The sequence below is a fragment of the Typopeltis vanoorti genome, chromosome 12, assembly GCF_054136105.1.
Source record: "Typopeltis vanoorti isolate ZY-2024b chromosome 12, IOZ_Tvanoo_1.0, whole genome shotgun sequence".
Lineage (NCBI taxonomy): Eukaryota > Metazoa > Arthropoda > Arachnida > Uropygi > Thelyphonidae > Typopeltis > Typopeltis vanoorti.
The window spans coordinates 44,071,739-44,096,693 of NC_143560.1; the positions used below are offsets into that span (position 1 = coordinate 44,071,739).

Genomic DNA, 24,955 nt, shown 5'->3' on the forward strand with positions numbered 1-24,955 from the left:
AAATGTGCTATAGGTTTATAATATTTAGTGTAACAAAACGTAGTACTCCTGCTTAACGTTTATATAAATAATTACCTCGAAGATAATAATAATTACCTCAGAGATAATAATAAACTATTAAAATTATTATAATAATTATTATTTTACATAAGTAAAACAGCCACCTAACACAGGTTAAAACTACGATATTTTGGAATTTATCTTGATGCAGAATGGAGCTGGAATAGCCATATAAAACAAAATAAACTCTGGATAATATTAAGCAAGCGATATAGACTGAAAGAGTTAGGTATTAAACACTTATATACTAGGCATTATGTGAAAATGTATTAAGATATGCAATAACAACGTATGGATTCCGTGCAGACTATAAACTAAACAGATTGATGTCTCTGCAGTGTACAATGATAAAGCTGATCTTATGGGAGCAAATAGATGATGCCAACTTAATCTGCACTTCAATGTCAGCACACAAAATACATATGATATCTAATTCTAGCTATTCTGTAGTTGGCATCAAAGTAAATATTTAGCATAACTGCCTAATTTCATAGACGTTTGGTTGTTAATATGTTATGTGATATTAATATTTTATGAATAATAATAATGAACCTTCCCTGTAGTCAGATACACAGCAGGGATGACTGATCGGACAAAAACCGATTTCGATGCACTTGATTGTAAAACACGAAAATTAATGACAGTGAATCATGCCTTGCATCCACTCGGAACGTCGCCTTTACAAGTCAAGCAGCATTGTAGAAGAAAACAAGCGTTCAATGACTACATCAGGGAAAGCGCAGAAAAGACGTTAATTGAATCCACAAAGAAACTATTGCGAATGTAGTAGATTCAAAAAAGCAGTGCAAGGAGAAAGAATTGGGTAGCAAAAGCTATACACTGGAGCTTTTTAAGGACATATGGTTTCCTCGACTTCTTGTAAAACCCCCTTGGGAACGCACGTTTGAAAATGTAACTTGAAAATGCAAGTGCAAAGATATTATGGAGCTTTAAAATTCAGACATACAGACAGACAGACATCCAGAACATAATATGAAAGCAGTAATTGACCAATTACTGCTTGCATGTGTGTTTTATTGAGGTTGCAATACTAGGGGCACAGTAGAATAGAAGAAAAAGGGCATGAAAAATTGACCAAGGATAAAGATCTGGAGATTGAAAATCAACGACTTTGGAACAAGAAGCAACAAATAACAATTCCAGTTGTCATAGTCGTGTAGGAGCAATACCATTAGCATTTATGATACATCTAGAAAAGCTGACCCCGTCCCAGATATAACATCATCTCAACTCCAGAAAACGGCACTTTTAGGAACATTTCACATTTTACGACGATATATAGTCGATTCCTAAGCCTTTGATATAGCCCGAATTGAACATTGACTCATTTATTATTACTATTATAATTATTATTACATGACACCTCCAGGGAGTCCAAGAACTCATCGCGGGAAGGCAATTTACTCTACTTCGCTAAATACATCTCACCGTCTCCACTACCACTTAATTTTCCTACTAGGACACTATTGCCATCAACCGGCCTTCATCACCAACAACAGTATTTTTTGTCTGTAAATTTCGTGTGTTCTGAAAGCCCAATATGTCTGTACGCGGGATGAAAAACACGAGTTTCCGGGAGAAAAAACCCTGCTACCTCCGTAGAGATCGGCTAACTCACCTTCAATTGAAAGAGCCCATATAAGGATTCCCTTCGTCACGACGCGAATCGAACCCAGGTCTTTTCCAATCGAAGGGCGCAATGTTCCACTATTCTTCCACTTGCGCAGTTTTTATTATGCTTGTTTCATGTTTCTTGCTACTCTTTGACTGTGATAATTTTTTTTTGAATAATAATTTTTTTTTATTATTATCATACAGAGTACTTACATATACACAATTAAGACATTACATTTTCTGCTCAGTACAAAATTATGCACTCAGTTTAGATACCTTAATTTCTTTTTAATATTTTTTCTTTGAATATAAATTCACATATTTTTTTTCCATATCGATATCATCATTAATTATTTTACACCGTATTTGCATATACATTACAATAATTTGCAGTCTAGGATTATGAGGATTAGTTGATTGAAGCAGGCTAATCCAATCCACTTCGAAGCTAGGGTTAGCTTTTATGAAGAGAGTGGGATTAACCTTCATGTGTTTTGTGCTGTTTATGGATGGCATGTAGGCGTGGATGATGGCGATTTGTGAATTGTATAGAAATGTTAATGTCATATTAACTTTGTTGGTGTAGCTTTCAGAGTACGCGTTTTAATGTTCTGTAGTTGACAAAATAACTGTACGAGTTGTTGAAAAGTCTAGGGATGTAAAAAGTTGTTCTGGTGTTTTGTCGTGTTATGAGCTATGTGTCTCTGTTGTTGTGATAGGTGTTGTGGAAGTAATTCCTTAGTAACATTATGTACTGTTTCAGATTTTTAATGCTCAGGATTTTGCGTATCGCCATAAAGGTTCGGATATCGGCTGTTGTATATAAGGCCTCAAAATCACTATTAACACAATTTTCCTATGTAGTGTTTCTAATTTTTTTAGGTGGCTATTTGATGTGTTTGCGTACACATAGACTGTTATACCCTACCTGAGTAGAGATTCGCAAATACTGTGATACAGGAGTTTTTTTTTATGTTAGATGGAATAATGTCTTTTACTTGGAAGAGTTTTGCTGCAGTGATGAGGAGTTTAGTATGTAGATATTCTATATGTTTTGTCCATTTAAGGAAGCAATCTATGTAAAGGCCAAGTTATTTTGCATGCTACGGGTGTGCTTTTGGGACATTAGCAGGTATTTTTGTTGTTAATGCAGCGGGTACAGTGATAGTGATGCTGGGTGCATTATTCTCGGATTATGTATAATTAACATCTGCGTCTTGGTGCCCTTGATTGTTTTGGTAGAAGAGAGCTGTGGTTTCATTTAGGTCTTGTTGTGCTTTGGAGAGAGCAGTGTTGATGTCTGTGTGGACTGCTAGTAGCGCGATGTCATCTGCGTACTGATATGTCTGACTTCGTGTGGCCAGGTTATGAATGTCGTTAATGTATATGTTGAATAGAGTAGGTGAAAACAAAAAATTCTTAAAAATACAATACAATAAGTATATTATCATCGTCAAATATATATATACAAGGTGTCCCAAAATTCACGCAAGAAGTAATTTTGATAGAAAACACAGTTTTTTAATTAAAAATTGTAATTTCTTATTGATTCATAAAGTATACAGTATAGGGTTATGCATGGAATAGCATATCGGGTAAATGGCCTCCACGGCTTTGCTGACACATACGCACTCTTTTGTCGAAATTTTCCATGACCGTTTTGCATAAATGTGGCTGAATTTCGTTGATACAGCGCTCAATTTCCTCCTTCAAGGCGTGGGTGGTCGTGGGCTTGTTGGCATAAACCTTAAACTTCAAAAAACACCAAAGAAAAAGTCCAACGGCGTTAAGTCACATGATCTGGGCGGTCAATTCTGATCACCAAAACGGCAAATTATACGACCAGGAAATGACTCATGCAGTAATTGAATTGTTTCTCGGGCTGTATGGCATGTGGCACCGTCTTGTTGAAACCACATGTCGTCCACATCCATATCTTGCAATTTAGGCACAAAAAAACTGGATTATCATGTCGCGATAGCGAGCACCATTAACTGTTATTGCCTTACCAGCCGCATTTTCGAAGAAGAATGGAGGACTGATGATGGCTCAGCCCAAAATTCGCAACAAACAGTGACACGTTGTGGATGCATTTGTTTCTCAACAATCACTCGTGGATTTTCTGAACCCCAAATGCGACAATTTTGTCGATTAACAAAGCCATCAAGATGAAAATGAGCCTCATCGCTGATGATGATTTTGTTCGAAAAATAAGCATCCACTTGTTGTTCCATAATTCATTCAACGAACTCTCTTCGCTGTGTGTGGTCAGTAGGCTTCAGTTCTTGAGTCAATTGAACTTTGTAAGCATAAAGATGCAAATATTTCGTGAAAATACGCTGTAGAGAGCTTCTCGAAATGCCCAATTCAAGACCACGGTGCCGAATTGATGTTCCTGTACTCTCAGCAACACTCTCACGAACTGCTTCGATGTTTTCTGTTGAACGACTTGTTGAAGGACGGCCAGAGTGTATAAGATCACTAATTGATCCAGTTTCCTTGAATTTTTAAATTTATCTTTTCACAGTTGATGAAGTTAAATCACTATTCTGACCATATTTTGTACGAAAATTGCGAACTGTAGCTGCCAAACCTTCATTATTTTTAAAATATTGCTTAACAATGAAAATGCGTTGTTCTTTCGTGTAGCGCTCCATTTTTAATAACCCTGAACTGTCAGCTGTCACGCTGTCTTTTTTTCTCGTTGGCAACACTTTACCGCACAAATGGAGCTAAATTTAAATCTTGCGTGAATTTTGGGACACCCTGTATATATACAGGGTGTCTCGAAAAATTTATACACACTTTGAATGATCATAAAGTTGGTATTTATTATAATATAGTTAACTTTCACATTGTAAAGTAAACTACATAAATGTACTTTTCATCCCTCAACGTCTGGATTCAAACTGATGACCGTCCTGGTCCAGGCACCACTGATAACGTAAAGCAATGGAATTGCAAACACTGAGAATCATTTCATCTTGTAACTGGGCGCATTCTCTTTCGATTGTTGCGTTCAAGTCGTCCACTTTTACATTTAGGTTTTATGTTTAAACTTCAAAACTGTTGCCAGTTTTGAAGTGTAAACTTTATCCTTGATAAATCCCCATAAGAAGAAGTCCATTGGCGTGAGGTCTGGTGAACGCGAAGGGGGGGGGGGAGTATAATACAGAACCTCTTCTTCCAATCCATCTGTTGGGTAGAGTCTCATCAAGTTAGGCCCTCATATCTCGATGGTAGTGTGAGGGTGCCCTATCTTGTTGAAAATAAAAGTCCTCAAAGTCCTCTTGAATACGTGGCATGACAACTTCATGCAGCAAGTTCAAGTAATTGACACCAGTTACAGTACTGTCGAAAAAGTACTGTCCAATTAATCCGTGTGCTGATAAGCCGCACCACACCATCACTCCTGGTAAATTTACATGATGTTCCTCCATAACCTGCAGATTCTCAGGTGCCCAGCAAGTGCGATTGTGCCGGTTAATTGACCCATTTAATTTAAATGGGGCCTCATCACTCCATACAATTCGTCTTGGAAATTGTGCATCTTCTTCGCATTTTTCCAAGTACCACTCACAAAACTGCATTCTCCTATCCGGATCATCTTCGTTGAGAGCGTGTACCATGCTTTTCCAATGGCTGCGCTTCAACATGCGATGGACACTTGATTTTGATACTCCTATCACACGAGACGCTTGTCGCACACATTTTCTTGAACTTTGATGATGTGTTTCAATCAACCTTTCTTCTGTTGCGCTGTTCGTGGTCTTCCTGAACATTGCTTATGGACATTTTGAACAGTTTCATCTTCTTCAAATTTATCTTTAATTCGAGTGATAGTAAGTCTCATAGGTGGATCTCATTGAAATTCTTTTCTAAACTGTCTTTGCACTTCCACTACGTTATCATACTTCCAGTTGCATTTTAGGATAAATTTTCTTTCCCCAACACTTAGTCTGGTTTCAGCCATTATTTCAAATCCGTTAAACCTGCAAAATAACGAACATTAAGTGAGTTATCAGCTGTTGAAGTGTGTGTATACATTTTTGAGACACCTGTATATATATATATATATATATATATATATATAATATATATTATTATTGTAAATTTGCTTACTATTTGCTTACTATATAATATATAGTAAGCAAACAGACAAACAAGTCAAGTTTGCGCTTGCAAGTGTTGCAAGTCTAGCTGACCCTGCACGTAGTGCAAGACCAAGGCAACTCATGGTAAAAGTAGAATAAGCTCTGATCACTAATCTTAATATTTACCCTTAATGCAAAGCACATCTCCTGGAGGAGATGTATGACGCTTCATATTAAAGGCAAGGGGCCACTACTCAGACCGGTTTCGACCTTTATTGAGGTCTCATGAGTGGGAGCCAGGCTAGAAATACCAAGATTTTAGTAATACAGAGCTTATAAGTATTTTACCAGAACAAGCTACCATAAGGTGTTTTAACCTTATTAAATAAAAATCTCAGGATTTCTACAATTATATCTCCTCCTGAGATTTTTATTTAATAAGGTTAAAACACCTTATGGTAACTTGTTCTGGTAAAATACTTAGAAGCTCTGTATTACTAAAATCTTGGTATTTCTAGCCTGGCTCCCACTCATGAGACCTCAATAAAGGTTGAAACCTGTCTGGGTAGTGGCCCCTTGCCTTTAATATAAAGCATCATACATCTCCTCCAGGAGATGTGCTTTGCATTAAGGGTAAATATTAAGATTAGTGATCAGAGCTTATTCTACTTTTACCATGAGTTGCCTTGGGTCTTGCACTACGTGCAGGGTGAGCTAGACTTGCAACACTTGCAGGCGCAAACTTGACTTGTTTGTCTGTTTGCTTACTTGGGAAATGGAGTAAATTATTTTTATTTAAACATGCCATAAATGATAATAATAATGCTGCATTTTTTGATTTTTACGAACGTATTTACAGTAGATAAACACTGTTTTACAATAATTGAAATATCTTTTACAATAAATGATATCCGCGTTAATACTACTGGTTTTAGATGATGTATAAGGCAATTGCCTGTATCCTCTATCATTTTACTAAGCCTATCTGAAGATGACATTGGTTAGTTATTGCATATTAATTTGTTGTTTTTATTGGCGATAGTTTAGATATATATAGGCTACCACACACACAGCTCAGCCTACTGGTTCGTATCATCTTCATATGTTCTGAAACAGAACACACACACACACACACACACACACACACACACACACACACACACACACACACACACACACACACACACACACACACACACACACACACACACACACACACACACACACACACACACACACACACACACACACACACACACACACACACACACACACACACACACACACACACACACACACACACACACACACACACACACACACACACACACACACACACACACACACACACACACACACACACACACACACACACACACACACACACACACACACCACTACTCAGCTATACTCATAAACATAAAACAACGCTAAAAATAAAGATAAATCCGAAAACAATCCTTGCTATAAATTAATAGTCAAACCGATAGCTCAACTAAACAGCGAAGAAACCAAAAATCTTATAAAAGAAAAAATAGACCCAAGAAAAATAAAAATCGGAATCACAAAAATGAAAAGCATTAATAAAGGAGTGTCAATTGAATCAAAAGAAAAGGCTGATATAGACTTGCTACATAACGAAATATCTAAGGAATGCAAAGACACGTTAGTAGAAAATCCCAGTAAGAAACATCTCCCAAGGCTGATAATATATGATATTCCCAGTGAAATTGATACGAACAATGTAATGGACTCAATCCGCATGTAGAACGAAGAACTCTTCATCGGCGATACAAAGATGACACAGAAATTTATCACGACAAATAAAAAACGAACAAGAGAAACAAGAGATTATAGAAGTCGATGCAATGGTGAGGACCAAACTGCTGAAAACCGGTGTTAAAATCCTATGGAGCATTTGCCATTGTGAAGACTACTAAAGCCTTCTGAGATGCTTTAACTGCAATAAATTTCACCATCATACACAACACTGCAGGGGAAAAACCACCAGTCCATTCTGTTCTATACATCTCGGATATTCTGTTCTATGCATAAAGATGTTCTATACATCTTTATGCAATACATCTCGGACTTAGTTCGTGGGCACTCATTTCAGGGCACACGAAATAAGTCCGAGATGTATTGCATAAATTGCCAAAAGCACAACAAGCATGCCAAAACCAAAAACCACTCCAAACATATGGCATTAAGCAAAGACTGCCAGACATACAACTCCCACAAACAGCTCAAAATTCAAAACATAGATTATGGAAAGCAATAATAAAGCTTGCAGAAACAGCACTACTTCTCTGGCATGTTTTCAAATAATTCTACAACGCTCTATCAAGGCTTTTAATAACTTAACAGCTCATAAATAGAAAAAAAAAAATAGGACTGGCATTAATACAAGAACCCTACAACATCAACAACAAAATATGCGGCTTTCCAAGTAAATTTAAAATATTTTCCAAAGGATCTGTAAGAAAGAGAGCTGCAATACTAGTGGTCAACCCTGAAGTCGAGGCAATATTAATTTCCCAGCACAGCAACGAGAACTCGGTACTAATTGAAATTATGTACAGAGGAATTAAAACTTTCGCTGCAAGTATGTATCTGAACTATCACGCTGGCATAAAATATGACTTAGAAAAAATGAGCAATATCGTGGATTTTACCATCAACCACGGCTTAATTATGGGAATAGATAGCAACGCCCATTCGGTTTTATGGCTTGACGAGAGCACAAACAATAGAGGTAAAAATGTGGAAGAGTTCATAGCATCAAATTCATCAAACGACGACTGTAACACTCCATCATTTGAAAATACCAGAGAAAGCAGCTTCATCGATCTAACAATGGTAAACAGCGCTATTTTACCCCGGGTTTCTGAATGGAAATACGAAGAAGAGGAAAGTTGTTCTGACCATCGCATAATAAGTTTCATCGTCAGTAACAAAAATTTAAACGGAATAGACAACAAAAACCACCGCATTAACATCAAATACTTCACCAATAAAACCAACCTAGAGAAATTTATAAAAGCATTAAAAAGAGAATTTTGACTCTTAATCTCAGAACATCACGTTAATGCGAACAGCGAAAAACAGCTCAACTTAGGCAAAAACCTAGCCATCTGGGCATCGACACAAAGCGATATAGACTTCCTTGCTTCTGCACTCTCATCAGGTCTGAAAAAATCCAACGATCAAACACTCAGAACAACCAAGAAGCTAAACATCGATGGAAGAAAATCAGTACCATGGTGGAACGACGAACTAACAGTCCTAAGAAAAACGTGTCAACGCACTCATTCGATTATACCAAAGAACATACAATAACTAAGATTTAAGAGAGAGCAGAAGACAGAACTACTATAAAGCCAAATACAGCTATCAGTCCAAAATTACAAACGCGAAAACAGAATCATCGAAAAAAATTGTACAGTTTCAACCGTATCGAATCCTTGGAATTGCATATATAAATCAGCAGCAAACGAGAACAAGACAACACATATACTATCGACCATCAAGAAAACAGACGTCACCTACATTAAAAACTTAGCAGAAACTGCAGCTATTATGATAGAGAAGTTTATTCCCGATGACGATGAATCAACAGATGAACCACAAAACTTGCAGACAAAGAATAGAAATAGATATAGACTTTCCTGACGATGTCTCATTTGCAATTAATGAAATCGAGTCAATATTATGATCAATGGATCCAAGAAAAACTCCTGGAGAAGACGGAATAAGCAGCGACATACTCTTAACAGCATTTCTCGGATTCATAACAACAGTTTACAACAAATGCCTAAAAAAAGGACGATTTCCTTTAATATGGAAACACTCAAAAATTATACCTATCATCAAACCAAGAAAAGAAACATCCGACGAAATTAACAAATTCAGAATAATCAGCCTCATAAACGTTGCCGATGAGGTACTAGAAACACTTCTAATAAACCGAATAATGCACCTCTACTCAAGAAACTTATTAAGCAGCAATCAATACGTATTCAGACCTCAGTCCAGCACAGTAGACGCAATTATGGAAGTGAAATAGTTCACAGAACACAGTCTACAGCAAAAAAAAAAAAAAAAAGACGTACTACTGATCTCACTCGATATACAAGGAGCCTTCGATGCTGCTTGGTGGCCAGTCATAATCAATCAATTAATATATTTAGAATCCCCTAAAAACTTACTGAACCTTACAAAAAATTATTTTTCAGACAGAAGAGCAACAATGACACTAAAAAAAACAAGTGTAACAAAAAAAAAAGTCAAACGAGGCTGTCCGCAAGGTTCCTGCTGTGGGCCAGGTTACTGGAACATCCAGTACGACTCGCTTTTAAGACTCCCTGTCACCACTGAAACAAACTTCATAGCCTTCGCCGATGATAATGACTCGGGGACGAGACGGCTTACAGTTAGAAGTAACGGCCAACGAAGAACTTCTTAAAATTGCAGAGTGGGCACGCGAGAAGAAAGTGACCTTCAATAGCACCAAGTCTAAAGTGCTCCACATCTCACGAAAAAAATCAAAACAACCTGTAACAGTGTTTCTAAACAGAGAAGTTCTCGAGGTAGCCAGTGAGCTAATATACCTAGGAGTAACAATAGACGAAAAATTCACCTTCAATAAGCACATCTCATATGTTGCCGAAAAAGCTTACAAATAGTAAACCTTCTAGCTAAGTCGGCAAGGATTAAATGGGGATTAGGCCAACGAGCACTGAAAACGATATATACCGGTGCTACACTACCAATGACATCTTATGCTGCACCTTCCTGGAAACATACACTAAAATCAAAGATAAACCCACAAAAACTAAACACAGTGCAATGCCTTATAGCCATACACATAATCAAAGGATACAGGACAATATCTTTCGATGCAGCTTGCGTTATTCCAGCTCTAACACCGATCTGCCTGAAAATTATCTTCTGTGAAAATTATCAAGCATTATCTCATATACGAAGTCACTTCCGGAAGATATATCGAAAGTTACAAAAGCGATCCAAATTGCTACGAACGTCCGCTTCACTACAGTAAGTGGCCTCACCCAGCAAAGAAACAAATATTAAAGAGAAGGAAAGCTCTGAAAGTGACGAATTCCAAATATACACTGACGGAAGCAAATCCGAAAGAAACGTCGGTTGTTCGTTCACTGCATACAACAGATAGTCCATAATACAAGAACGCTGTTCTAGACTGCATCTTCTCTGTTCCAACAACCAAGCAGAACAATTTGCTATAGTTCAGTCACTCACATATCTCCAGGAATTAGAACTCAACACCTTTCAGCAAAAGACAGCAACAATCTACAGCGATAGTAGAAGCACTGAGTAAAAGAGAGAGAGAGAGAGAGAGAGAGAGAGAGAGAAAATAGATATAGTATGAAATGCCACGTAATATAGAAATGGTTATGAAACATGATAACAACTTTATCTTCATGGAATGGTGCTCTAATTCTCCATATTTTAATTCAATTATGTTATCTTAATTAAGGAAACAATGATGAAATGAGATATTATTATTTACTAAAATAAAGAGCTAAAAGGCTTCACTTCGGCGTTGCAAAAATTACAAAAATCAAGTGAATATTAAATCCAGCATTATTTCAAAGCCGAATATATAAACAATAATAGTTTCGTATGACATTTGACCAGAGAGCTTACGAAAAATTCATCTCGTGGACGTTTCAAGTTCCTTAATATTGAAAGAGAGTTTTATTCTCTTAAGATTTCTGCCTACTCTCTGACGAAAACCAACCATTTTGAAACAGCTGTCAGGCCAGTGAAACTTTATCAAAATGGACCAACAAAAGGCAATTATATGGACGCTTGGGCATAGTGATCATTTCTCCTATAATGTCCCGCTAGGGCAACTCGTAAATGCCGGCGAGTGTATTCCCATAAGCTCTCTGGTCAGATTTCATACGAAACTTTTATAGTTTCTATATTCGGCTTTGAAATTATGCTGGATTTAATATCCACTTAATTTTTATTAGAGATATTATTATGATTATTATTACATGCACCCCTAATGGATCCAAGGAATCCCGATAAAAACCCCGAGTTTCCCGGAGAAAAATGCTGCTACCTCCATATGAGGTCGGCTAAAAAATTGATAAAGCTCATATAAAGATTCCTCCCATCGCGAAGAAACGAACTCAAGTTCTTTTCCAGTCGAAGGATGCAACGTACTGTCGCTCTTCATATGCGCTAAATGACATTTAGATGTTAGGATATCGCACCAATATATCTGATTAAACTGCAAGATGTCATCTTATATCTCACCCCCCCCCCCCCTATTGAGGGATACTTGTAGATTGTTTTGCCGAATTGTTCCGAAGACGCACAGCAGTTTAGCATGGTATTTAGAGGACGTCTCTAATTAATCTGGCCACTTAATATCGCAGACTTTGTTGGGCCAATGAAATATGGTATAACATAGTGTCTGCATAACATGGCATAGCTAGGAGGGTGGGGAGGGTGCAGTCCGCCCTGGCGGCACTTTTCACGTGAGACACTTTATTTTCGACGATTCTTCTATTTATGTTAACTTAGTAATTTTATTGCTTAATTAATAATTAGTGTTTAACAATATACTTCCAACTAAAATAAACATACGCATAGTGTTTTAATTTCTTTTCCTACGTCGTTTTGACTTTTTGTAATATTTTTGGTGTGTATGGAGAGGGGCGGCAAACTTCGGGATCTCCCCGGGCTGCAAAAGCTCTAGCTACGCCACTGCTGCATAACCATATTATCTGTAACGTTAGCTGGGCAAAAGAAAGACCTTATAATCTCGATATACTAGTCACTGACTAAAGGAACTTCTAGAAGCTTTGCAACTAATTCTCGTGTTAGCCGATCTTTCGAACAAGTAAGTGTTTTAACCCCTATCACAAAAGCTACTTCCTTTTTATGGCTTTTATATCCAGCTTGGTGCAGGGTCAGCTATGATTATGTGCCTGTGGGGGAAACCCCAACCGGCTTGTCACAGAGTCTGGCGCTAGGGGGGAGGACAATTTTTATGGCTATTGATGTATGTGTTCACCTCCATATGAGATCGGCTAACCCATCTTTAGTCGAAAGAGACCAGATAAAGGTTCCTCACGTCTTAGACGGGAATCGAATCCAGGTCTTTCCGACTCAAGGGCTTCGTCTGCACCGAGCGAGCAATGGAGGCACTCCCAATCACTTGCAAAATTCACTGCATAATTCACTATTTCATAAATTAATGGCAGTATTGAGAACATGACATGGCAAACAGTTGTCTGTTGTAGCCTCATGTACGTTTGTTTATGTATGTCTTGTAGCGATCAACAATATAAAAGAAACGTTGTCAACCAATTCGTACAAAAATTTAGGATCAGATAGCACCTCTTATTCCCTTTGGGAAATACAACGATACAGGGGATTTATTTCATGTTTATAAAATAATAACAATAATAAATCCTTTCGGGAATGGCTTTCCATTGTAGTAGTGCATATCATATTTCCTGTGCTAAAGATAAGCAAACTCCTAAAACTGTTACCACTGTCAAATATTGAAACTTCGGTTTTGTTAAAATAGAACAGTTTTGGGGTTGTTTTAGACTCGTAATGCAAATCATGCACACCTTCGATTTCGTCTTAATTATTATGATGCAATTTTGCATTTGTGAGTTTAGTATTTGCTAATGAAATCTAATAGAGGGGGCACTTCAGTAATTCGCGGGAGTTTTGCGTTGTTGAAAGTAACGTGTACCTTGTGTATATTGCTAATATGTGTGTTAAAATGTAGTAATATGTATAATATATAATTTCTGTGCATTAATGAGTGTATAAATATGACTGAGTAGTTATTGATGGCCTTTTCTCCCCCACCGCTCGTAATGGAATAATAAGCGATGTAGAATCTTAGTATTACAAATGTTACCTCTATTTTCACTTGATTTCAACAGTAGTAAGGTTTTATATTATTATTATTTATAACATATGGTTACGATTTCCCATTTTTAAAAAGCAAGATAGAATGAGCACAACAGAATATATGTGAAGTCTTTTCAGCGAAGAGGAGCGATTGCCAATTTCACCAAGTTGGTGACATTTATAATTTGTTACATTTTGCAAATATTTAACCATTGAATATCTAAACTTTATCCCGTGCTAGCTACTGCATCACTCGCAGGCGAAACCCTGCGATGTTAGTTATTCCGAAAGCTCAGTGGATAGAAATACACTAGCGTTGTGGAAAGCGGGAGCTACAAATCCCATATATTTCTTATGTTTAAGTAGTAATGGAGGGGTCTTTTTATGTGTCAACTTTAAAGGTTGATCGGGAAAGAACTCCCCCCACGAATGCTTAGTTATTTAGTTTCAAACGACAGCGAACTTTATGCAGCAGTTACCTGTGATATTTATATATTACTTTCTCTCGTGGTATATTTAAGTGGGCTATTTCAATTTATATTTCTTCTCTCTCTCTTTCACTGAATCTTTTCTTTTTAAATATACAGTTCTCCAACCTATAGACCGACTGTATCAGTAGTATGCAAGAAAGCATTTCTATAACACTTGCAAGGATGATACAACCCTTTGGTGGGAAAAATATTTTCCCAACTGCCCAGAATGCAAGAAATAAACCTTTAAGAAGGCTTATCAGTCGAAGATGAAATACTTTTAGAAAAGTGAATCAAGGTTGAGTTAGAATCAAACAAATATAGTTATGAAACCATATATTTATTTATTTTTAATGTAAATCCATTCCATGAAAAGTTATTAAACAGTCATACTGTAAGTGCACTGTGGTTTAGATAATCCAGTTTTACTGCTCTTGAGATCCAAACTGCATGTGTCGTCTGGCCTTATCTGCCTTTTTTCAAGAAGAAAGGTCCCTTTCACCACCATGTGAGACCAGCAGTGGTAGGAATTTGAGCACAATGTGTGTTTTGATTCATAATTTAGGACACCCAAAAAATTCTGTAAATTCCAATTGTTTATTGATTTTGACATAAAGTTATTGAAATAATTTTCAATATTTCTGAGTTGTGCTGAGAACTGTAGTGAAGAAAGTTTGGAGCTTTAGCACAATTGATAAAAGGGAAGGAGAGGATATACTGAAAACTTTATGGAGAACAGAACAGAAAAAAAAAAAAAAAAAAAAAAAAAAAAATTGTGCCACTACCCAGACACAAGGCTTTGATATTAAATAGAATATTATACATTGGTGGCACGTACTGGAGATGGAATTCACGTGATTATTCGAGTCAAATCCTCATATCAAAGAGGATGTATATCTGTGTTCTAAAATGATTATATAGAGTATGTGGATTTATCATTTCATTTTGTTGCATTGCATTTTGTTACTAATTAAGAGCATATTCACAGATAACAATGCAATGCCAAAAGTAAATTAAAAATAAACTTGGTCATTGCTTAGGAATATAGTACACTCCTTGAACCTTCAACCCCCACATACCTTAGGAAACCCTTACATATGCTACTGGTGCCACTATACCTATTGTGTGTGTGTGTGAAAAGAAATTGTGGGTCATTCAGAATTTCCAAAGATAATTTCAGCTTGCTTCTGCTACCTTTTTGTAGAACAAAGTCCATCTATATTATATATATATTTCATATTTGTTTGAAATATATATAAATGTATTTATATATATTTCAAATAAGTGTATTTTTAGCTGGCATAACCTAGATTGAATTGTTTGTGTTTGTACCTTTTGAGTAGTCAGCAAAAATTTAGATTTTTTTTTTTTAATGTATTGAGTGATTTTTGTATTCTTGGGAGTTTTTCTTTCTTTATTTTTTTTACTGTTTTAGTTATTTTTTTTCACAGAAACATTGCATAAATTTACTTAAGTATAAAGAGCTAATAAGCTTCTAATAAACTTAACAAACATAGTAATGTTTTCATTGCCGAAATGAAGCTTATTAGCTCTTTATACTTAAGTAACTTAATGGTTGCACCTGTTTGGAAAACTCGTTCGCAGAGTACATAAGTTCTTTTCGCTATACACTTTGGTATTAGGTCTAGCTACTCGCTGATGAAGCCTCAAAAAAGGCTGAAACCGGTCTGGGTAGCGACCTCCCTCCATAATGTAATAACAGCATACATTTCCTAGGAAATGTGTTTTTACATTATGAAAAATACCTAAGAATAGCGATCTGAACTTTACCACCTTTGCAACGAGTTGCCCTGGTATTGTACTACGTACTAGGATCACTTGCATTGGCTAACGCTAGTGTCGCCGATACTTTATAGTTTACTATATTCGGCAAGAAACTCTCTGATTTCAATCTTTGAGTTTCTTATTCGGTTTTAAAACTATGTGGGATTTAATATCCCCTTAATTTAAGTAATTGCATAAATATTATCAGGATTTCTTTGTTTCATATTTTAACACAGAAAGCATGACATGATTGGCAATATGCACTAATTTTTGTTGTCTGTTTTTCAGATATGTATGATACATTTCTAGCCTTGCTTGTAGCAGCACCTTTAGAATGATAACTCAAAAATATTTTAATAATTAGGCAAATTGTGTGTACGTGCATGTATATAGAGAGAGACAGACAGCAGTTGAATTCATGCCAAGTCACTCATTCTATCTTGTAATTTATTATTAATATTATTTTTTTTATGACTCCCACCCATGAAAGGTTGTAAATCTATAGTACATTAGTACTGTGGGTGGGCTAAAGATTTTTTCCATTTTTATTAATTTTATATATATTTTTTCCATAATTTCGTTTACTTTTTACATAATCCAGAAACTTTACTCTAAAGCCCAAACATGGAACTTTTATAAGCCACTTCAAGCTTCCAGTAAATGGGACAGTGTCTCACACTGAGAAATGGAATTTGTCCCTTACCTAAAGACAGTTGCAAGTACCCATGACTACAGCGGGATTTGAACCCACAGCCTGTTGGAGAGCAGATACACAAACCACTCAGCTAACCAGGCCAGAAAATCGCAGCTTGCTGTACACATCACCAACCCCCATCTGGGCAAATTCAAGATGAAAACATAATTCTATATCAAGTATACTCTACTGTACTATAGATTTAAAATCTTTGATGAATGGAATTGTCAATAAAGGGGGGGGGGGACACTATAACATGTAAAATTGAATTCTGATTGGTATGTTAGCTCTACATATTCGTTCTGAATCTATCACCAATTTTCATAGTCACCGTATATTTTTATAGGAAGACCATAGATTATGTTAGGATTTAATTGTCTCTTAAGCAGTAGATAAGAGAGGTTTATTTTTCTCATATTTGATGGCAAGCATCTTCCTGTTACAAAAATTGGATTTAAAAATGTATTTAGCATGTTATACCAGATTAAAAGGAAAAGTAAATATAAAAGAAAGAAAGAGAGAATATTTTTAGAAGCCTAGATCAAGAACTGTAATTCTTGACTAGCTGAAAATAGGTAAGGCTGGCAGGGTGGGTGAATCTAAATGTTAAAGACTCAAACTTTAAACCATGAACTTGTCAGGGTATGTTCCTCCCTGCTCAAGTTACTAAAAGAAAGAAGCTGGGTTAAAAACAAAAAAAAAATATAAAAAAAATTGCTTGTATGGTAGTATCTTTTGAATTTTTAAAATCTTACTCTGAAATAAAATCTACTTAACAATTTTAAAATTCATAGCAAAAAATACTTTTAAGTAATGTTCCAGAAATGTGACTTAGTTGCATCACTAAATTTTAATGGGGAAAAAAGTTTGGTTGGTTGTGTTTAAATTTTCTTATTTATTTAGTATATATACTAAAAACTCAAAAGAAATCACCTTGGACCCTCTTCATATGAACAATAATCTCAGCTATAATTTGCCTGACTCTTTCAGCTCTACTATAAGATACTGGAGATCGCATGGTTCCACACACGCACAAGTGTACAACAATAGAACTTTAACACGGACTATAGCTGAAGTTCATAATAACTGTAATTTACAGTCGAATATCATAACTTTATAATTGTATAGCTTTAGAGTGTCTCAATGTTTATTTCAGTGTCTTTTAATATCTTTCTATGGTCTTAATGCCTGATGAAGTCAATCTCGGCGAAACATGTTGCGTTTTCAAATAAATCTCAATTTGTTATAATTCTCGGGTTTATAGTCAGTTTATATTAAAAATGAATATATATATATATATATATATATATATATATATATATATATATATATATATATATATATATAGCTTATTTAGTATATATTTAATAAGTAAATATAGCTTAATTAGAAATACTGACTTCATCTTATTTTGCATTTAAGCGTATATATATTTTAATTTTCATATATGTTTTGATGACTATTTTATCTTGATTTCTTTTTTAGATGAAGTTATTATTGATTAGATAAAATCAATTCTTGATATGTTTTAAGTAATCTTTTTGATGAATGATTTTAAATTAGTTTTCTTTCATATCTTTAAAAGGTGAGAAAATGAAATGAACCAAATAGGAATGCCTGAAAAAAATACTTCTACAGAAGTGATGAACAATATTGAAAAAACAGAGGTCATAGACTTTGGTGATAACTTAAGCCAACTGATAGATACCGATGATGAAGAAGAAATATGTTATACTAGAAAAAAGAAGGTACGTTCCAGATAATTTTATTTATGAAGATGTGTGTGTGTGTATACACAGTCTTGCCATATATATTATTGTGTCCCATTTTTATTAAATTGTTTATTTTAAGAGTTTCCTTAAAGCCTTGCCTATGCGTGGCACGTGGTATCTCTGAGTCAAAAACGGATGGCCCGAGGGTTGAGCCAAAACCTATGTGGCTAAGCCTTCGTAACCAACCTCTTGTTAAGTCCTAAGAAAATTAATTTTTTTCTTCTGCGCCACTTAGGACCCTTAGATTAATTAGAGTATTAATCAAGAAGTTGTACAAAGATAACACAAGATATGCAGTTGTGACCTTAAATTATATTCTATAAATCTCTCGTCCAGATTCGTAACTATTTTTACAAATGGTGCATCGAATTCCATACAGACACAAATTTAATTAAAGAATAGCAAAGTTTATTAAACATAAGGTACATACAGCTAATTATACAAAGAAAAGCATCCATTCAAAATCTAGCTAAAGAATAAATCAAATCTATTAACACTAATACTTTCCACAGAAAAACCCATCAAATTCAATTACCCTTAATTACCTCACATAAGACATAAGTATCACACTATAATCTTATATTTAACAATCTATGTTAGCATTCACTCTTTAGGTTAAATCCTCTTAAACGTTCTTAGACATACTTAATATTCAGATTCGTATAGTGCTTATCCACTCACAATCTTCTACACAATAAATCTCTTTCCTATAGTCCTTTCTAATAACTATCTCTGAGTCCTTCGTTATTAAAGTTTTACATAACATTACTGTTTTGGGTTACACGCAAATCAAAGAACAAAATGTCTACTTATCTATACACAATGGTTCCACTCTCTCTTGTTGCACTGAACACCTTCGATTCCCTGGTTCTATATTATGGTTACAGTTTCCGATCGTCGATATGCTAATGCGATCCTCTCCTTGACCTCTTTTGTTACAGCATTCCGAACACGTACTTTCTTTGACGTTCCATGCGGCATAGCCTGCTGCTGTATCTCAGGATTTCCGGACTAGATTTCCCGCTGAAAACTGTCCGATCGCATGCTAGCGATGGACCTGGCATCCAGAGCTGCAGTCGACCACTAGGTGAAACTAAGAAACAAAAGGGGGAAGTTCAACCCTTTTATACCTCCTCCCTGCCGGCCATCACCGTAACTTTGGCCGTTCACCCAACACGTAGAATTCTCCGTCACATGTGTCTGACCTCATAATGTCCGATTCTTCCTGCCACCTCTTTTCACATCCTGCGAGCACGAGATTGCTTTGGGGAAACTGTCTGTCTCCCGAACTTTGAGCTTAAGTTTACACAGATTATGTTGGTCACTTTCTTGCATGTTATTTCGCATTGAAGGTAATATCACTTTTAAATCAGTATTAATATTATACGCTTAACATTGGCACATTTTTCTTACATATTCTTTTCTTTTACCAAGTAAATAATATTTCATTGAGATACTTTGATTCCTTCCTTTCATTTTCTTACTAATGTATTCGATATTAAAAGTACATAACTACACATGCCTAAATAACAAGCATAATTTTGTTTCTTATAGGGTGTTTGCTGTCTTAGACAATGATAAGTGGAATCTTAATATGCCAAGCTTATCAGGGTATAACAGAGGTTCCACCTTCAAGTAAAAAACTTAAAAATAATTTTTATTTTGTTTTTTTTCAAGTGTTCCTCACTTCAACTCTGGGGGGGGGGGATCTCTGATAGAGATCTCACCCTCTTCCCCCCTTTTTTTTTTCTTAGTATTAGGAACTGTTTCTATTATAGAAGAACCTTGTGCATCTCAGGTTATTTCTACCATTATCATGTGCCTTACTGTATATGCACTTTATCTCTCCTGAAGGGTTCCCCCTTCTAATGGGTCTGGGTCTTAAATTGTATCTGGGTTGCCTTGGTTCATCTATCCCATTTCCACTGCAGTACTCCTCTCCTCTCATTTTGAGGGATGTTTGATTGCTCAAGTTAGCCCTCTTCATGTATTCTCTATGTCAATTGTATTTATTAAAACAGTCATTAGTGATGGGATCCTCCTCTTCCTCTTGACAGTTATCCTTATCCCTTTCTCCCTTAGTGGGTTTTATGCTACTCCCCTTTTATGAGGAGCGTTTCCCTTCTCCCCTGTATACACTTTCCAGTGAATCTCCTTGACATACTAGTCTACCTGGTCTGGTCCTATAAAGCTTTAACCGGTTTGAGTGGACTACTGAGGTTTTTGCTCGCTTGGATCTTTCCCTTATCTTAAAGGTTACTGGGGATAATTTTTCTAGGATCTCATAAGGGCCGGCTGCATTTCTTCCAAACTTACCCCCTTTTTTTGTTCATATATCCTTGTTCCAACAAGACAAGATTCCCTGGATTCAGTTGCTTATACTTTCTCAGTTTGTTTGCATAATCTCTTGCTCGTTGGGAACAATTTTTGCTAGAACTGACCACCATTTCATAAGCCATCTTATTTTCGAAGACCAAGCTGTTCAGATAGTCGTCGATGTCTGGGAAACCGGAGTCTACGCGAAAATCTCTGAAATCACTCGGAAAGCCGGGTTCAAACCTATAAAGAACCACCGCAGGGGCCTCTTTAATGGCAGTGTGCAAAGCGGTTCTGCACGCAAATAATGTGTGTGCTAAATAGGCATCCCAATTAGAAATATGATTGTTGGCTAATTTTGATAGGGTAAGTTTTAACGTTCTATTCAATCGTTCACACATCCCATTTCCTTGGGGATGGTAAGCAGTGGTGAACAGCTTTTTAATTTTTAGCAACTTGCACAGCTGTAGCATGACTTCAGCTGTGAAGTCGGAGCCTTGATCAGAAAGGAGGGTCTCTGGTGTCCCATACCTAGAAATGATCAGCTTAAAAAATTTTTCCGCTACAGTTCGAGCTTTGGGGCAATTGTCTGTCCCCCGAACTTTGAGCTTAAGTTTACACAGGTTATGTTGGTCGCTTTCTTGCACGTTATTTCACATTGAAGGTAATATCACTTTTAAATCAGTATTAATATTATACACTTAACATTGGCACATTTTTCTTACATATTCTTTTCTTTTACCAAGTAAATAATATCTCATTGAGATACTTTACAATTCTTTCATTTCTTTTTCTTACTAATGTATTCGATATTAAAAGTACATAACTACACATACCTAGAAAACAAGCATAATTTTATGTTTCTTATAGGGTGTTTGCTCTGTTAGACAATGATAAGTGGAATCTTAATACAAGCTTATCAGGGTATAACAAACACACACACACACACACACACACACACACACACACACACACACACACACACACACACACACACACACACACACACACACAGTCTTGCCACATATATGTCTGCACGGTTAGCCTAGTGGCTTTGTGCTTCGCAACCACATGCCTAGGGAAGAGTTCGATTCCCTTCGAAGATGTGAGGAACTTGAGGATCTTCCTCAGGCATAGCCAAGTTAGCCAGTCTTGGGCGTGGGCAGTAGGGTTTTTTCTGCCAGTTTATCTGGCATTTTTCATCCTGCAAGCAGGCAAACCGGCCCTGTGAACATACTCTTCTACAGCCAAAAAATATATCCTCCCCAGCGGCAGACTAGGTGAAAGGGCAGCTGGGAGTGGTACTAACAAGAAGTCACATCTAAGTAACATGCGGACCCTGCATAGGAAGCGTGAATAACGCATAGTGAAAGAAGATGTCTTGCTTCTTCTTTCACTACATATATACGTTCACTATATGTATATACGTTCACCACACACACACACACACACACACACACACACACACACACACACACACACACACACACACACACAGTCTTGCCATAAATACTGTTACAACGTCTGCACACTCCAACTCTGCCCATAGAATTGCATGAGGCTGGTTCTGTTAGTGGCACTGTGTGCAGCCAACATTTGCAGGTTTATCAGTAGAGAAAGAGATGCCTAGCTGTTTGGGTTAACATGCAATGGGGAGATTATGAGGACCATGTAGTTGTAATAGAGCACTTCAAAAGGTTGGAATGCAGCTTCCTGTTATTTTCAGCATGCTAAAACACTTGGGATCAGTAGGATATTTGTTGATCAGCCTATTAACCATTATAATGATACAGAAGATGTATCTGACCATCAAAGAAGAGGTTGATTTTTTGTTTTGTATTTGGTGACTTAAACATTAAAACTTGAGCTTTTTCTTGGTTTTATTTGTTGACCAGATATTTGTAAATGATATGCCTGAATTGTCAACAAGTTTCACCAGCTATTCTGTCTGGCTTCATCAGGACAAGTATAACGGTACACTCTAACATTTAAAAAAGAAGAATGGAGTAACGCAGTCAAATAAATTAAAACTGACGTGTAACATCATAAGCACGGAACGTGGTGTATCAGTCATTGTTTATTGAGCGTGTTATATAGTTTTTAGCGAAATAAAATTCTGGTAAGCTGAGTGAACTTATTAGGCTTTTCCAGATGTCTTTCAGAATCATTCCTTGATTTCTGTTTAGATTTTCTCCAGAGCAGAGCACAACCGTGGCTTGTTTGAAGTTTCTACATCGAAAATCTTCTATATAAGGCATGGAACTGTTATTCCAATTGATGGTGTGGTTAGAGATCCTGATGTATCTGTTCTGTTGTTGTTCACGTCTCCTATATGTTCTTTTTTTTGAATTTCCAGGCTTCTTGATGTTTGGCCTATGTAATTTAATCCACAGGAACATGGGATGTTGTATACACCTGTGTATTTGAAGAAGGCATTAATGTCCTTTGGAGATCTTAAAATATGGTGTATTGTTTTGAGTGTTACTTCGTTCTTCTTTTTTACTAGTAAATGTTAGTGTGTACCATTATACTTGTCCTGAAGAAGCCAGACAGAATAGCTGGTGAAACTTGTTGACAATTTGTGCATATCATTTACAAATATCTGGTCAATGAATAAAACTAAGAAGAAGCTCAAGTTTTAAAGAACAGGTTGCCCATTCTGCATTAGGATGCAACAGCTTGTAAGGGCTGTGAAGGCACACCTTCGCTGTAATCTTGTGAAAACTCAGAAAGTGATGTCGTGAAACATTGAAGTTTCGCAGAGAATGATGTCACATGTACTAACTGATGACCTGGGGAGTGAGAGCCTATTGTCGTTCTACTGGGCACTTTCTAACACCACATTTTATGCAGCAGAGGATGATGAAATGAAAGGCACTTTTCTAGTAGTATGCAAACAACAGACACAGAGATATCATCTTTAGAGATGAGAAAATTTTCACCATTGAAGAGTTGTTTAACCATCAAAATGATTAGTATATGCCCTGGATGTGTGCACCACACGTGCCATAACACTAAGGATTCAGACAGGACATCACCCCACATCAATGATGGTTTGGTGTGTGTGTGTATAGGGGGGGGTATTCAAGTTGTATTTCTACAAGAAAGGGGTTAAAGTGTATTAAGACACTGTGCTGGAACCTGTGGTACAGCCACTGAACAACACCTTGTCTTACGGTAAGCAGTAGACCTTCCAACAGGACTCAACTCCTGCACACAAGGTGAGGACCACACAACAGTGGTTGGAGGAAATGCATATCACCATCTGATCCATCTGGAAGTCTCAATCTGAATCCGTTTGACTTCAAATTGTGGTCGGAGCGTGAGAGAGTAGCCTTCAAGAAATGGCACCCCAGCATCACCATCCTGAGGGTGGATTTGTAGTAAGGAGTGGCACCATTTCCATTGGATGTTGTGTATGCTAACATTGATATGTGGCTTAACAGACTTTGGGCATGCATGAAGGCAAAAGGAGACATTTCAAACATAGAGTGCTGCTATATGCATGTTATACATGTTCTTTGTATGTGCTGAAAGCTGTAAGCAATTTACTGATAATATAAAGGTTTTTGCACTGTTCAAGTTGTAACAGTATTTATCCACTCTGATGCATAGTAGTTTCCACTATAATTATATTATAATTTTGCCAATGCCTCTATTTGATATGTATAAAATTTACTTTTGTATATACCAGTAGTGTGATATTACCATCTGAAAATATAATTCAAAATATTTGTGTAATCTATTGTAGAATTTTCCATACATCTATGCAAAAAAATCTAGCTTTTTTTTTTTTTTTACTCTGAATGGAAAGTATGACGTAAATAAGATGCAATTATCCCTACACCCTTGCAATTGGGAATTTGAGTAGTTGTAAGAAATTCACAATATGGAATCAATAAAAGAAATGCTCTAGGAAGTTTATGCAATCATCTTTTATTAGTCATTTTTGGCTTTCAAAAAATGCATTGCATTCCTGTTAGGGGGAAAGCCCCATGCTGGAATAAAAAGCATAAACTATTCCAGTATATTCAACAATCTTTTATGAAAACAGGTTGCTTTTGTTATTTTTTTATAATGTAAAGTATAAAGTGAAAAAAAAACAACAAAAAAAAAAACATATTACTCTTCAACCTCACAATCAGGTCAGATCAGATGCATGCGTATTTTAAGAAATGCATAATTGTAATTCTAAACTAATAA

At 36.3% G+C, this 24,955-nt stretch overlaps 1 protein-coding gene across 2 annotated transcripts in view; it reads left to right on the top strand.

Annotated features, from left to right (window-relative positions):
• The first annotated feature begins 13,581 nt into the window (after window positions 1–13,581).
• The window catches only part of LOC150100741 (uncharacterized), a 207,183-nt gene continuing 195,809 nt past the window's right edge, over window positions 13,582–24,955 (top strand). Inside the window, exons 1-2 of one of the 2 annotated variants that reach the window (XM_090401717.1) lie at window positions 13,582–13,749; window positions 18,250–18,412. In XM_090401717.1, the coding sequence (XP_090257843.1) occupies window positions 18,263–18,412 (150 nt within the window). In that variant the 5' untranslated portion in view covers window positions 13,582–13,749; window positions 18,250–18,262. Of the gene's footprint in view, window positions 13,750–13,845; window positions 13,883–18,249; window positions 18,413–24,955 lie in introns of those variants that run through there. The other variant, XM_090401718.1, reaches the window with a different exon arrangement.